The sequence below is a fragment of the Jaculus jaculus genome, chromosome 6 (assembly GCF_020740685.1).
Source record: "Jaculus jaculus isolate mJacJac1 chromosome 6, mJacJac1.mat.Y.cur, whole genome shotgun sequence".
In the NCBI taxonomy this organism is placed as follows: domain Eukaryota; kingdom Metazoa; phylum Chordata; class Mammalia; order Rodentia; family Dipodidae; genus Jaculus; species Jaculus jaculus.
This window is the reverse complement of record NC_059107.1, coordinates 113,958,090-113,975,217: the sequence shown is the minus strand read 5'-3', so window position 1 is coordinate 113,975,217 and position 17,128 is coordinate 113,958,090. Positions and strand designations below refer to the sequence as shown.

At 39.1% G+C, this 17,128-nt stretch overlaps 1 protein-coding gene across 1 annotated transcript in view; it reads right to left on the bottom strand.

The window, feature by feature from the left end:
* Positions 1 to 17,128, bottom strand: part of Kcnmb4 (potassium calcium-activated channel subfamily M regulatory beta subunit 4) — an 86,354-nt gene that overhangs the window by 46,659 nt on the left and 22,567 nt on the right. The window contains exon 2 of the mRNA XM_004650097.3: positions 1,789 to 1,916. Within this exon, the coding sequence (XP_004650154.1) occupies positions 1,789 to 1,916 (128 nt within the window). The remainder of the gene's footprint in view (positions 1 to 1,788; positions 1,917 to 17,128) is intronic.

Here is a 17,128-nt window from a genome sequence, read left to right as displayed (position 1 = left end):
TCGGGCTGTGACATCTGGAACTGTGGAAACTGTGCTGTAACCATGAAGGGAACCACCTTGAGGCCAAGCTGAGAGCCAGAAAGGAGCTGGGTTCAGGTGGACACTACTGTCCTTGCATCAGACTATCCTGATGTCAGCCCATTTGTACATTTCTTGATGCATGAAAGAGTAAATTTCCCAATTGTTTATGCCACTTTGAGTCAGAATGCCTTGTTTACCTGCAGATGCTAGCTAACTCAACTCATATGCAACTAAACCAAGCATGAGGAGCCAGGAAAGCAACCCAGTGAAGATGATCTGAGGAGGAAGTCCAAAGGCAAGAGAACAAAAATATGAGATCTTCTGGGAACTGCACATATGTCAGAAGGCTATTCCCAAGCATTTAGCAAGCAGAAAAGGCTGGAAAAGTGGGAGTTGCGCTGACATTTTGAGGAGCTGTGTATGCTGTGGTAGGTTAAAAATGGCCATAAATCCTTTGCAGAGCCTCCTAAAAGGAGAATGACTCTGGATTAATGTGTCATGGACCCCATCGGCTTTGTGACTTGCTTTGACTAATAGAATGTGTCAACAATGATGTTATTCGAAATCCTACACTTGAGGCTTGCCTCTCTAGAACGCTGCTCGGAACTGCCATGCTGAAAAGAAGACAACCTAATTTACTGAAAAATGGGCCAGGAAGAGGAGAATTGAGGTGCCTTATCAACAGGCAGCACAGAAGCCATCTTGGACCAGCTATTTAATGTGAATCCAGCCAACCCACAAACCATAAGCAATACTTGCTTACCATTGTTATAGCCACTAGATTTATAGTGTTTTCCTGTGTCACCACAGGTCACAACAAGACATGCCAGATGGTATTCCAAAATTTATCAAGCAGAGCCTACTCAGACCCTCTCCTGGGAAGCAGCATGGGGAAGGTTTTGGTGTACAGCAGGGTGGAGGTGGAGGACATGTTAGATCCCTGTACTAACAGGGCTGGGAAATACTTCAGCTCTGAACTAAAATAGTAGCAATGAGAGAGTCAGTACAAATGTGAATGCTGCTGAGTAAAGGTTAAAGGGTATAGGAGGAAAATGAATTAGGACTCACTCGAAGGTTTCGGAGTTGAGTGAACAAATGAATGAATAACAGCACCATTCACTAAGAGATAAATTATGGGAGGATGAAGAGTGCTGAAGTAATGGTGGAACATCCAAGTGGAGTTCTACAGTAAGAGGTCTGGAATATTCAATAAATGTTTGATGAGTGAGTTAGCATGAATATTCTAGGTGGGGCAGTGAGTGTTGTGCTATAAAGAGTCATCTTGATATGGTCCATAAGGAATAGTGTGACAGCTTCTAAGTCAAGTAAAGTTTTAATGGTGTGAACACACTTTGATACTGCATCAGAATGGGAAGGAAAAGTAAAGATCTGTTGCCATCCAAAATGCTGACAGATCTGCACAGTTTAGCTTATGTGTGTTAATCTGTGACATCACACTGCTAGTGCACAACGTTTCTATGTAAAGACATTGCCATTTGTACTGCAAGCTCTATGACAGAAACTCTGTACCCTTCCCTTCTCCCTCCATCCCTCCTTCCCTCTCTCCTGTGGGTCTTTATGTATCTCCCATCCTATACAGCCAGAAGGGGTTTCCACCAGCTAGAAACAATGGCGACCATGTGCTACAATGAGCTGAGGTTATCTCCAAGTTGTATATTTTGTCAAGTGGGCACAAGCTAATTTAGCAGTGCAACAAATTATGCGGATTACCAATAAATTAGCATGTACATATAAATATCAACTTACCTTTGATGTTGATTAAAATAGCAAGTAAATGGTTGGGAACCAATTTCATCTTTCCAATACTGTTGCCAATTCATGACACTTTCCAGATTCTTCTGATTTTCTCTCTTACAGGGAGGGATATAGGAGCACTAACAAAACAAAACACAGAGAGTAAACCTATCATTCTATGGAATATTCAAAGGCAGTATTTTTCCCCCTAAACAACTTTATTTTATTACAGTACACTAGCTGGGATTGATGGGAAGATATAAATGTGAAGGGAAACCATTGCCTAGGTTAGCATGGGATGGGCATCCCCATGGCTGTGAACATGCTACCACTGAGCATCAGGGTTTGCCAATCACTCCTGACCTGGCATTGTCATCTTCAGACAAGAGATGGTGCTGATGGCCACAATGCAGCAAGCCATCACAGAACCATCTTTTTGTTTTGTTTCATTTTATTTTCCCAAGTAGGGTCTCGCTCTAGCCCAGGCTAAACCTGGAATTCACTATGTAGTCTCAGAGTGGCCTTAAACACACTGTGATCACCCTACCTCTGACTCCCAAGTGTGGGATTAAAGATATGTGCATCTTAATATGGTCAAAGCACCTTGGCTGGGAATGTTCCTAGGGACCACCAGTCTCTACATCTTTCTGGATCCTCACTGGCTCAGTTCCTAGTACATTTTTTAAAACAGAGATGGGATTATGCAGATAGTAAATCTAATTTAGTTCTAATCTTTAAATACAACCAAATTGAAATTGCTTAACTCTATTTCAAATTTCCAGTTTGGCACAATGACATAAAAAATTCCAGTAACAAAAATATGTTCAGTCATTAGAAGAAAAGGAGATTTTATAAACAATGTGTTACAATGTCATAACAAATTAAAAACATAAAAGTTTCTCTCTCGCTCACTCCCTCTCTGTGGAGACCTGTCAGTCAACAAACAAACAAACAAATATTAGTCCTAATTCCTGTCTGTGGATCTTGATACTTTCCTCTTCTATTTTTAACTAGCCCACATTCTCTCACACAATGAAATCAGCAGAAAATTTCCTCTCAAGTATATAATTGATGTATTTTGCTAAGTGATGGTTTTTCCCAGCCCCATAGCTGACGAAGTAGTTGTCTTAAAAGGACTCGATTAAGCAATATAGACTCAGCAACACTGGGAAACTGTTCATCACTCCAGATGCTAGCATGAACCCTTAGCATTCTAAGCCATTTTCTGCAACTCGGTCTTTTTCAATGCTGATGAAAATGCCAGCTTATAGTTGTTGTTTATAATATAGCAGACAAATGCCTAATGGGATTGAATTTGTGTATTCTTACAACTCTGTAATGATCTCCATTGACAGATGAGGAAATTGTGATTCCTGTCATCTCTACAGCTAGATTCTGTGATCTCATCACATTCTCTTCTCAGATGTTTTGAACCAAGGAAAAAGATATGAGCTATATAACATATCTGAGTCCCCTGGTTTTATTTTATTAGTATTAATAATAATAATTATTATTATTATCATACATTGAGACAATGTCTTGATTGGCCTGAAACAACAGCTACTACTACCACTTCCTCCTCTTCATCATCATCATCATCATCATTATTATTATTATTATTATTATTATTATATTGAGACAAGGTCTTGCTACATAGTCCTGATTGATCTGAAACTCAGTCTGTAGCACAGGCTAGCTTCAAATTCACAGCAGTCCTCCTGCCTTGGCCTTCTGAGTGCTGGGATTGCAGGCATATGCCACCATGCCTAGCTGTACTGTTTTATTTACAGCAAATAATTTTGCAACATATTCTCCTCTTTACTTTCCTGCAAAATTCATATTTCATGATGGACACAGAATGCTCTTCAGGATCAAACCCTCGTCTGCCCCATCCTAACATCATCCTGGGACCCAGCCACATAGAAGGACTTGCTCCTCAGTCTGCCACATGCTTTAAAATGTACCTTACACAGGCTGCTCACCTCCTACCAGCACTGCTTGTCTTTAATCACCTTTCAAGGTCAGGCCTGCCACACCTAATTGGACAGCCTTCTCTCTCTTGCTCCACTATCAAATGCCCTTCTTCCCTTCTGCAGCTGCAAAATCACAGCCAGATTCACACAGTATCACACTTTTCTGTTTTATGTCTGCCTACCCAGCTGGCTAGCGAGTTGAGAACAGGGCTGTTATTTTTCTTTTCGAGATTTTCACCCTGAAGACTATACATGCTTATAGCAAAGTTTCAAAAATTTTGGTTGAATCAGTTCATAACATTCATACTTTTTTTTTGAGACAGGGTCTCACTCCATTGCCAGGCTAACCTGCAATTCATTCTGTTGCCCAGGCTGCCCTCAAACCCATGGCAATCCTATCTCAGCCTCCTAAGTGCTGGGATTAAAGGAGTGAGCCATCACACCCAGATCTATTTTTTAAATTTAAATTTATTTGTTGAATAATTGAGGTTGAGAGGGAGAGAGAGAGGCAGAGAAAGACAGAGAATGGGCCTCCACCAGGGCCTTTCAACCACTGTGAAAGAATTCCAGACACATGCGCTCCCTCGTGGGATGCGTGGTATTGCATGCTTGCGTCACTGTTGGGTCTGGCACTGAGATCTGGAGGATTTGAACAGAAGTTCTTAGGCTTTGCAGGCAAGCACCTTAACCACTAAACCAGCTCTCCAGCCCCCAGCTACATTTTTTATTTAAGATGATGAAACTACTTTCATAAGTTAAACGTTTTAATATGTATAAATACAAACTTTTTTATATTAGTAAATTCCATTTTTTGGTATATAATAAATTCATGTGATACAAATATGATTAATGATTGAATCACTGAATCCTTATCTGTGTACATATTGCATCCCATTACTAAGGAAAACTAAGATTTGCTGGAAAATTCTTTGTTCTGAGTACTTTAAAAGCTACAATGGGGTTTAAGCAGCCATAGGACCCAATATATGGGGTTTCAGTCCTGTGATTTGTTTGTGGTTCTTTTGGGGGGAGGGTTGTTGTTGTTTTTGGTGCTGAGTATTGAACCCAGGGCCTGTGTTTGCAAGGAAAGCACTCATCACTGAGCTAAATGCCCAGGCCCCCTGTGATTTCTTTGATATTTGGCCTTGGGTAAATAATCTCCTTTTCCAGGGTTTCATCTTTTTTTTTTTTTTTTCTAATCTGTAGAAACTCCGAAGTAATTTTTAGCTCTATGATTCGGTTTCTATTCTTGGAGGCACACCAAGACAGAAACCAGCAGAAGGCCGGGGTACAAACACTGCCACAGTATTTTTCCCAGGAGAGATCCTACCCAGTGGGGAGATGGTTGAGAGCCCTGGCTAAGCCGCCACTCCAGCCAACAAAGTAGACAGCCGTGGTCGGTCCTTATGCTGGAGCTCATACCTTCTTACGTTAGGAAAATCTTGGCAAGAGGACTGTGATTTTCTGTTGCTTGTTTTCTGCAAGGTGTTGACTATTTCCTTTCCATTTGTCAACATATTTCCTTTCTATACATGGTCAATTAATTTATAAAATGAGAATAGATGTCAGTCAATTGTGCTCTTTCTAAAAAGGAGAAATTCCACTTTGGGGAGTAGAAGCTGTGAAGTATGAATATTCATCAGAGCCCTTTTAACAATAGATGGTATACAGTTGACAAAGAGGTAGACAAAACATTTCAGGAAATAACCAACTGTAGCCAAAGCACACTTAACATTTTTGTAAGTTGACTTAGTTTGAATTCTTTAACATTCAGTTTTAGAGGAGAAATACATTTAAAACAAACATCTCTACCAAGTGGCAACTCCAATAATTGAACAGGAGAATCACATCTATGCTCCTGTAAAAGCCAGAGAAAAACATTCACTATGTTTTGTATTAGGTATGTTGTAGTTTCATATGGAATGAAATAAATACTTCTTGTATAAATTAGTTTGAATTCTTTAACATTCAGTTTTAGAGGAGAAATACATTTAAAACAAACATCTCTACCAAGTGGCAACTCCAATAATTGAACAGGAGAATCACATCTATGCTCCTGTAAAAGCCAGAGAAAAACATTCACTATGTTTTGTATTAGGTATGTTGTAGTTTCATATGGAATGAAATAAATACTTCTTGTATTTATGAAATGTTGAGTTCCATTAGATGGTTTTTAAGAACAAAGCATACACACACACATATACACATATGTATACATATGTATATATATATATATATATATATATATATATATATATATATATATATATATATATATGAAAAATAAAATATGGCATTAAAGGCCCAGGAGAAATTGCAGAGGAAGAGTGACATCATGAATACTGTCTTACTGCTGGCCTGACAATCAGCCCCAGGGTGATGGCGATAGACACAAAGATTAATCAAAGCTTATGAAAGCGTGGCTGGGGAGATAGCTTAGTGGTTAAGGTGCTTGCCTGTGAAGCCAAGGACCCATGTTCAATGCTCCAGATTCCACACAAGCCAAATACACAAGGTGACTCAAGTGTGCAAGGTCACACACGCACACAAGGTGTCCATGTGTCTGGAGTTTGACTGTAGTAGCTGGGGGCCGGGCAAGCCAATTCTCTCCCTGTCTCTCTCTCTCTCATAAAAAAGGGCAGTCTGTTGCTTGCTTCAAAAATAAAATAAAATAAAACTTATGAAAGCAGAAATCCAGAGGCCACAAAGACTTCAGCACTAAATCAGACTGTCAACAAGCCTGCCATGGCTCAGGGAACATTGTGGCAGAGGGGGTAGAAAGACTATAAGAGCCACGGAGTGGGCAGGAATACCTTGAGACATGGTTGCCCCTGCTACTCTGTAGGGACTGACTGAGGCCTTCAAGACCCCATAGGGACTATCATAACCCCACTGAGGAGGGCCTCAGGGTAATGAGAGCTGGGGTGAGGGGATAAAAGTGTATAACCTGTTATATATAAAATCAAAAAATTAACATTAAGCCGGTGTGGTGGTGCATGCCTTTAATCCCAGCACTCGGGAGATATAGGTAAGAGGATTGCCGTGAATTTGAGGCCACCCTGAGACTCCATAGTGAATTTCAGGTCAGCGTGGGCTAGAGTGAGACCCTATCTTGAAAAACCAAAATAATAATAATAATAATAATAATAATAATAACAACAACAACAACAACAACAACAACATTAAAATCCAAGCATTCTTTTTACTGTGGGCTGCATTCTTTCCAAAGAGCAACACAAGTCAAAGTTCAAGCATATACTACACTAACACCTTGGTAAAGTTAATATTATCTTGAAAGGAAAAATTCTAAAAGGTTCAACTTATGTTCTCAGAAAAAAACTTTTTTATTGACTTGATCTTGATTCTTCAAGTTATTTATCTTGAATTGTTCTTGAAGGCTATCTCAGATTCTACCTAGGTCCCTTCTCAATTCTATGCAGTGGATAACTGTAGTCTCAGAACTTTGATATCCCTTAGAAATGAAGTTTCAAAATGGTGCTCAGAGCTGGGCATGGTGGCACATGTCTTTAATCCCAGAACTCTGGAGGAAAAAGACAGAAGGATCACAGTGAGTTTGAGACCACCCTGAGACTACATAGTGAATTCCAGGTCAGCCTGGGCTAGAGTGAGACCCTACCTCAAAAATAAATAAACAAACAAACAAGAAAACAGTGCTCAGAAAAAAGAGGTAGGAAATCTAGTCACACAAACTCCCATTATAACAATCTTGTGGGGAATAGCAACCAGATACATTGCTTGGGCTTACTGTTCAGTCAAACTGATTGAAAATGGCATCCCTGGGCTGTTCTCGCTGCTAACCTGAGGGCCTCATCCAGGGAAACAACAGTAGATACTGAGGAAACTTAAAACTCTTCAAAGCAGAAAATCAGAGGCTGCTGAGAACTCAATATTCAAGGGGCCTTATATCATGCCCTCCAAGGCTCAGGAAGCATTGTACAAGAAAAAGTGTTAGGAATTTAAGAGACACAAGGTAAGAAGATGTACTGTGAGGCATTGTCCTCCACACAGAGACTGTTGTATTCTTGACCCCACAGTGATTACCCATGACTCCACTGATGAGGCCGACGGTGGAATGGGGACAGAAGACAGGCAACATGAGAGTATAACTCAATGAGAATATGACCAATATGAATACATTTACAGAGTAAAGTTATCAAGTAATTAAAAAAAGAAAGTAAATGGCATCTCTGGGTTCCATGAGAGACTCTGTCTTAAGGAAATTTGCAGATGAACAATAGAGGAAGACATCAGAGGCTCTCATGCATGTGCATGGGGTGCACAGATCTCCCTCAATGTGCATCCACCACACTACATATACTTCACACACACATGTAACAACAACAACAAAACAAGCAAGGAAAAGTGTTTCCCCTCCCATCAGTCCAGCTTGAGAGACATATTAGTGACACATGTTCTTTCCACCCATAAACAATGAAGAGGTTGGTGCATTAACACAGCTTTCAAAAAAAGTAAAATAAAATTCTATGTTTCTATAAAACTTGATGAAAGCTGGTATTTCAAATGTACTACCACCAAAAGTACAATAATCAAAAATTCACAAGGAGCTGGGGAGATAGCTCAGCAGTTGAGGGCATGGCTTGCACCCATAAAAGCCAGACCCAAAGTGGCACACCTATATATATACACATGCAGATAAATAAACATTTTTAAAAAATCACTTGTCATTTCTAGCACTTGCAGCTTTGGGTGCATGGTCTGTTTTAAGATCTCCATTTTCTACAGGGCTATTCCCATCCTTGCCAGTATCAGCTTTCCCCTTTAGGCACTTCCCCATTTTCAGAAAAGCTGTCTTTTAACAGTGATGGAGACAAGCACAAAATAAGGCATGTAAGACAACCCAGCCAGTGTTAGAGGTGGCGCGCAAAAGAATACTACGCCCAACCGAGGAAGAAAGTCTTCCTCATGATAGCACAGGAAAAGATGTACTTCGTTCTAATATATGAACAAAGGGTAGCTCCAAAGGAATCTTTCACATCTAACAGCCAGCCAGAAAATAGCTATTACTAGTGGGAAGAGAGAGAAGAACAATAATGCAACCAACTAGAAAACATTCCAATAAAAATCACAGGAATTACTACACATCTACATGTTTTAAATATACTACACTTGATCTTTGCCAAAAGGCCAAGAAGTGATACACTGCTAATACTTTCATTTTCTTTCTCTCTCTCTTTCTTTCTTCCTTTTTGTTTTGTTTCATTTTGTTGTTGTTGTTGTTGTTTTTGAAATAGCATCTCACTCTACTCAGGCTGATCAGGAACTCACACTGTAGTCCCAGGCTGGCCTCAAACTCACAGTGCTCCTCCTACCTCTCTCTGCCTCCTGAGTGCTGGGATTAAAGACGTGCACCATCAAATATAAATGGCCTCAAATTATCAACAAAGAGGTATAGATTGGCTGACTGTATTTTTTTAAAAAGCAGGTTGAATTTGATTATTATTGTCAAGAAATATTTTTATGGGCAAAGATACCCACAGACTGAGGATCAAAAAATAAAAAACACTCCATGAAACAAATGAAATCCCATGTAATTCTGATATCTGAGAAAATAAACTCCATATCAACTTAGTAAGAAGACATAGAGAAGACTATTACATATCAAGAAAAAATTTATTCATCAAGATGTAACAATTATATATTCATACACACATACATACATATATATTGGGGGCCCCAATTTCATGGACTAAACAGTGATTGAAATAAAAGATCGGACAAATTCTGATAAAATAATACTAGGTGACTGCAGTACACTCATTCTCATCTTTATATAGGTTATCCAAATCAAAACTTAACCAAAAAAAAAAAAAAAAAGTGTTACCGGGCATGGTGGTGCACGCCTTTAATCCCAGCACTCAGGAGGCAGAGGTAAGAGGACTGCCGTGAGTTCAAGGCCACCTTGAGATTACACAGTTAATTCCAGGTCAGCCTGGACCAGAGTGAGATCCTACCTTGAAACACGCCCCCCAAAAAGTGCTAAATTGCATCATAGAACTAAAAAGCTAACATATCAACAGAACATTCCATCCAATAGAAATTGAATACACATTCTCCTCAGCATCTATGGGACTCTCTAAAACAGATCACCTTCTCCATTACACAGAAGTCTTAACAAATACAAAAGAATCAAAATTATTTCTTGTACCTCATCAGATCATAGAGTAATAAAACTGGAAATCACTAGCAAACAACAACAACAACAACAAAAAAACCCTACACAAATAGTTGGAACTGAACAATATGCTCTTAAATACAACTGGGTCATTGATGAAAAAAGTGAGTTAATAAAAAAGTTCTAGAATCAAATGAAAATGAATGCACAACTTAACCAGAATCTTCGAGGTACTGCTCAGGCAGTTCCAAAAGGAAAGTTAACAGCTGTAAGTGCTTACATTTAAAAAATCAGGGAGATCCATAACAGACATTGCATTGAAGATAATAACCAAAACCAGATAAAGAAACAATAAAAAAGAAAACTGTAGCCAATTTGCCAGATGAAAATAGATGAAAAAAGTCAATAAAGTTCTTGCAAACTGGGGCTGGAGAGATGGCTTGGTGGCTAAGGCACTTACCTGTAAAGCCTAAGGAGCAGGGTTCAATTCCCCAGTACCCATGTAAGCTAGATGTACAAGGTGGCAAATGTTTCTGGAGTTTGTTTGCAGTGGCTAGAGGCCCTGGCACATCCATTCTCTTTCTCTCTCTAGCTGCCTTGCACCCTTTCTCTCTCTCTAAATAAGTAACAAAATCGAAATAAAAAAAAATCTTGCAAACTGTATTCAAGAACATGTTAAGAAGGGCTGGAGAGATTGCGCTGCAGTTAAAGCACTTGCTTGCAAAGTCTAATGACCTGAGATCAATTCCCCAGTACCCACATAAAGCCAGATGCACAAAAGGGATGCATGCATCTGGAATTTGTTTGCAGTGGATAGAGGCTCTGGCATGCTCACCTCTGTATGTCTCTCTCTCTAAAAAAAGAATATGTTAACAAGATCATCTATCATGATAAAGTTGGTTTGTCACAGGTATGGAATGATTATTTAACACACACACATCAGTAAATGTGATGCAAAGCATAGACTCAAAGACAGAAATTATATGACTGCCTCAATAGATGCAGAAAAGGCTTTTGACTAAGTTCAATATCCATTCCTAATAAAAACCCTAAATTGAAACTGAGAAGGAACATATCTCATCATAACAGAGGCTATCTATAACAAACTGACAGCCAATATTAGATTAAATATTACTCAATACAGGCTTGAAGACTTGACTACAGCAATAGGACAAGAAGGAGAAATAAAAGGAATACAAGTAGGAAAAAAAGAAGGTAAAGAATCCTTATTTGCAGATAACATTATTCTATACTTTAAAAACCCAAGGAATTCACCAGAAAATTCTTAGATCTGCTAAACATTTTCGAAACATAGCTGGATACAAATCCAACATAAAGAAATAGTAGTTTTCTTATACATCAAGAAAAAGAAATTAGGAAAACACCTTCACAATACCTTCAAAATATAAAATAAAATACTGATGCCTAAGCCTACTCAGGGAGGTGGAAGATCTCTATAAGACAATTTTAAGTCAATGAAGAAAGAAATTAAAGACACTAGAATATGGAAAGACCTCCCAAACTCATGGATTGGCAGAGTCAATATTGTAAAAATAAAATTGGCTGTATTAGTGAATTTGATACAAATTTCATTTAATCCTCACCAAAATTCCAATGACATTACTTCACAGAAATAGAAAAATCCTAAAATTCATATAGAAGCACAAAAGACCCCAAATAGCCAAACTAATCAGAAGCAGAAGGAGCAACGCTGGAGATATTAATCTATACTATAGGGCATAGGAACAAACACAACATATTGGCACAAAAGCAGACATCTTGACCAACAAAATAGAATCAAATGGGCTGGAGAGATGGCTCAGTGGTTAAGGTGCTTACCTGCAAAGCCAAAGGACCCTGATTTGATTCTCCAGTACCCACGTAAGCCAGATGCACAAGGTGGCGCAAGCATCTGGAGTTCATTTGCAGAGGCTGAAAGCCCTAGTGTGCTCATTCTCTCTCTCTCGCTCTTTCTCTCTCTCTCTCAAATAAATAAATAAATAAAAATATAAAAAATAGAATAAATCACCCAAAAATAAGCCCAAAGAGATGTAGCCACCTAATTTTCAACAAAGCTGTCAAAAACATACACTGGAAAAAAGATAGCATTATCAACAAATGGTGCTAAGAAAATTGGATTTCCAATTGTAGAATGAAACTAGATCTATGTCTCTCACCCTACACAATAATCAATTCAAAATGGTTCAAAGACTTGAATATAAGACCTGAAACCCTGAGTAACCCTGAACCTGCTTGAGGAAAGCATGGGTGAAACACCTCAAGATATAGTCATAAGCAATGACATTATGAAGAGACCTCCAATACAGGAAATAAGCTCAGGAAATTACACATGGGATTTCTTGAAATTCAAAAGCTCTGAATGGGAGCTGGGGAGATGGCTTAGTGGTTAAGGAACTTATCTACAAAGCCTAAGGACCTGCGTTTGATTCCTCAGTATGTATATAACACCAGATGTACCAAGTGGCACATGCATCTAGAATTTGTTGGAAGTGGCTGGAGGCCCTGGTTCATCCATCCTCTCCCCCTCCTCTCTCTCTCTCTCTGTATCTCTTCTCTCTGTCTATGTGTGCAAATAAACAAATAGTATATTTTTAAATGTTCTGAATGGGCTGGAGAGATGGATTAGCAGTTAAGTGCTTGCCTGTGAAGCCTAATGACCCAGATTTGATTCTCCAGATCCCACATAAGCCAGATGGACAAGGTGGCACATGCATTTGGAGTTCGTTTGCAATGGCTAGAGGCCCTGCTGTGCCTATTCATTCTATCTCTCTCTCTTTTTCTCTAATAATAAATAAAAGTTTTAAATTTTTTTTAAATAATAAAAAGCTCTGAACAATAAAAGAAATAAGTACCAAAGTGAATAGCGAGCCTACAGAACCAGAAAACAGCTTTTCCAACTATATATCAGACAGGGGATTCATATCTAGAATGTAAACAATTGTAAAACATTAAACATCCAACTTATCCAATCAATAATTGGGCTCATAAACCAAATGGTTCTTGAAAGAAGAAATGTAAATGGCCAATAAATATTTGAAAAAGTGTTCAACACTCCTAGCCTTCAGGGAAATGCAACTTAAAACCACTCTGAGATTCCATCTCACCCCATTAGAATAGCTATCGTCAAGAAAAGGAACGGCAACAAATTCTGGAGAGGATGTGGGGAAGGAGAAATCCTTCTACATAGCTGGTAGGAATGTGAAATGGTGCAGCCTCTACAGAAGTCAGTGTGGAGGTTCCTCAAAACCCTAAACGTAATGCCAGGTATGGTGGTGCATGCCTTTAATCCCAGCACTCTAAGTGAACATACACAGAAATGCTTGTACAACCACGCGTTTACTGCTGCACCTCACCTTAGAACCAGCCTAGAGGTTGATCAGCACATGAATGGTTAAGGAAATTATGGAACATATAAACAATGGAATTTCATTCAGCTTCAAAGAAAAATAATTTGACATTTTCCAGAAAATGGCTAAAACTGGAGATTGTTAAGTAAAATAAGTCTAAGAAAGACAAATACCACACTCTTTTTTTTTCCCATATGAAGATTCCAGATTTAAGCTTATATGTGTGTGTGCATGTATATGTATGTGTATATAGGTAATAAAAGTAGAAATAGGACCATGAGAAAGAAGAAAGAGATCTTAGACAGGGGAGATGAAAACAGATAGAGTGAGATGGAGAGGTGGCTTAGAGGTTAAGGTACTTGCCTGATGAGAAGCCTAAGGACCCAGGTTTGATTCCCCAGTACCCACGTAAGCCAGCTGCACAAGGTGGCACATGTGTCTGGAGTTCGTCTGCAGTGGCTAGAGGCCCTGGCATACCCATATTCATTCCCCCCTTCTCTCTCTCTCTCCCTCCCTCAAATAAATAAATAAATAAATAAATAAACAAACCAAACAGGGCACTAGAATACATGTGACATGAAAGCATAAGAGGGGGTAAGAAGGAAAAGAGGAAGTAGAGTGAAAGAGTGATGGGGAGGGCAATGGGAATGAGGAAATGAATAACAAGGTATACATATTTGTAAAAAAATGTCATAATGAACCCCATTACTTTTATGCTAACTTCAAAAATAACTAAATTTTTTAAAGTTATTTATTTATTTGCATGTGTATAGGGATGCCAGGGTTTCTTGTCACTGAAAACAGAATGCCAGATATTTGGGCCATTTAAAAAATTATTTATTTATTTATTTATTTCAGAGAGAGTGAGAGAGGTATAGCTAGAAAGAGAGAATGGGCACACCAGGGCATCCAGCCACTGCAAACAAATTCCAGACACAGGTACCACCTTGTGCATCTGGCTTACATGGGTACTGGGCAACCAACCCTGGGTCATTAGGCTTTTCAGGTAAGAACCTTAACTGCTAAGCCATCTCTCCAGCCCAACTTGTGCCATTTTTGCATCAGGCTTTACATGAGTGGCTGGGGAACTGAACTTGAGCAAACAGGCTTTGCAAGAAAGTGCCCTTAACCACTGCAAAATCTCCACAGCCTTAAAAAAAAATTATACTTAAAAAAAACACTTAGAAACAAATACAATAAAATGTATTTGTTTAATGCTCATCTTTATTTTATTTTATTTTTTGCTTTATATAGCCCATGATGGTCTCAAACTTGCTGTGTGGCTGAGAATGACCTTGAACTCCTAACTCGCCTGCTTTTACTTCCCAAGTGCCTGGATTACAGACACATACTACCATGCTTGGCTTTTTTAAGAAAACGGTTTCTGACTTATATCCATCAAGAAAAGTTGGGCTTAATGGTTAAGGCGTTTGCCTGTGAAGCCAAAGGACCCAGGATTGATTCCCCAGGACCAACAGCCAGATGCACAATAGGGTGCATGTGTCTGGAGTTGTTTGCAGTGGCTGGAGGCCCTAGCACATGCATTTTCTTTCTCTCTGCCCCCCTCTTTCTCTGTCAAATAAATTAATTAATTTAATTAAATATTTTTTAAAAATAAGAAAAGTTGACGGACTTGAGTGAGCTATTATAAGTTTAACGCAAAGGCTTCCAGCGAGTGTCGTAATAAAAGACATTATCATACTTGACATGGAATTTTTGATTACGTACTTATTTCTTATTTTTCCACTGTCCTATTTTTGGGTTTATCAAGATTTATAACAGCATTCTTTTTTAACCTGCCACGGTAGATTTATATTTTAATAGAATCTTTTATTGGGTAAGCTCTTTGTCATGGTGTCTTGAGGAATGCTTTACAATCATGTGGGCAGAGTAGGCAGAATTCACTTTCTTCCTTACTTGAGCCATCAAAAAAATACGACATAAGAGCTGAGCATGGTGGTGCATACCTTTAATCCCAGCACTTGCGAGGCAAAGGTAGGAAGACTGTCATAGGTTCAAGGCCACCCTGAGACTACATAGTTAATTGCTTGGGCTAGAGTGAGACCCTATCTCAAAAAACAAAAACAAACAAATGTGTGTGTGTGTGTGTGTGTGTGTGTATGACATAAAGCACATGATCTATCTAACTGAATATTGAGAAGTAATGTTTTTGCACTTGTGTATATAGTATTGTGTGTATGTGTGTACCATGTGTGTACATGTTTGCATGTATGTAAGCACACATGTGTGAAGGTGCTTGTGCACATGGGCATGTGTGTGTGAAGGTTAGAGGTGGATGCTGGGTGTCCTCCTCCATTACTCTCCACCTTATTGACTGAGGTAGGGCCTCTCTGGAACCCAGGACTCAACAGCTGGCTAGTGTAACTGGCCAGCTTGCCTTGGAGCTTCTGTCTCCTCCAACAAGCACTGGGACTACGGGGAGGCTGTCACGCCCACCTGACGTCTTAGGTGGGTGCTGGGGATCTGAACTCTGGTCCCCATGCTTACATGGCACGTGCTTTATGCACTGAACCATGCCCCAAGCCTGGAACTGAATTTGATGTGAGGCATTATCTCAGAAAAAGAAGGAAAATTTCCCCATGAAGTTCTCTTTTTATAATGTCACTTGGGTAGGGAGGACAGGTTTGAAAGACAACACTAGAATGGTTTTACTAACTAAACCCTTTCCCAATAAATTTGGATAGAGGGGCTGGAGAGCTGTCTCAGCAGTTAAGACACTTGCTTACAAAGCCTAACAACCCAGGTTTAATTCCCCAGTACCCACTTAAAATCAGATGCACTAAGTGGTGCCTGTATCTGAAGTATGTTTACAGTGGCTAGAGGCCCTGAAACATCCATTTGCTCTATCTTTTCTCTTTATTCCTCTCTGATTGCAAATAAATAAACTAATAAATAAATAAATAAATTAGAAAAAGAATTATTAACATATTATATACTGGAATACAGATTTAGTTATGTTGTAAATCATAATTCTTCATTTTTTGAAATCCTATTTCCACTATGATTTGTAGCTTAGTTATATTCTTTTTTTTTTTTAATTTTTTATTTATTTATTTGAGAGCGACAGACACAGAGAGAAAGACAGATAGAGGGAGAGAGAGAATGGGCGCGCCAGGGCTTCCAGCCTCTGCAAACGAACTCCAGACGCGTGTGCCCCCTTGTGCATCTGGCTAACGTGGGACCTGGGGAACCGAGCCTCGAACCGGGGTCCTTAGGCTTCACAGGCAAGCGCTTAACCGCTAAGCCATCTCTCCAACCCTTAGTTATATTCTTGATGGCATCAATACATAATCAGAAACTCTCTGGGGAATAAAAAGCAAAACTGTACACTCCACAATACTTCAAACACTGCGCTCAGGCACACAAGTGCATACCCAGTCCTGATGAATGTAGGTTAATTGAAGAAACACAAATGAAATTATACATCAGCTTAAAAATTAAATTGTAGGACAAGTGGTTCCAGGATGTGTATCTATACCTGAAAGCTACATAAAAATTGTCCTATGGAAGGATTTAAAGGTCATATAAATGGTTTAAAAAGTGTGCAAAGCAAGGCAAACTAAGAACAGAAGTTAAATTGAACTCTTGGGTGATAGAACCTAAGTTCTATAGAACACTTAGTTTGCTTGTCAAACAGACTCGCCCCTCCTATCAGGCTGATTCATGAAAGCTAAGAATCTGCACCTTTAACGGTTCTGCCCCGAATGACAGAATTTCAGAATTGATGATTTACACAACAAATATTTCTTATTGCTGAGTACTGGGGAGTATACAAAGATGAGCTCTTGCTCACTCCCTTCTTCCGCAGGACCACACAGTGTAGTAATATTCTCAGC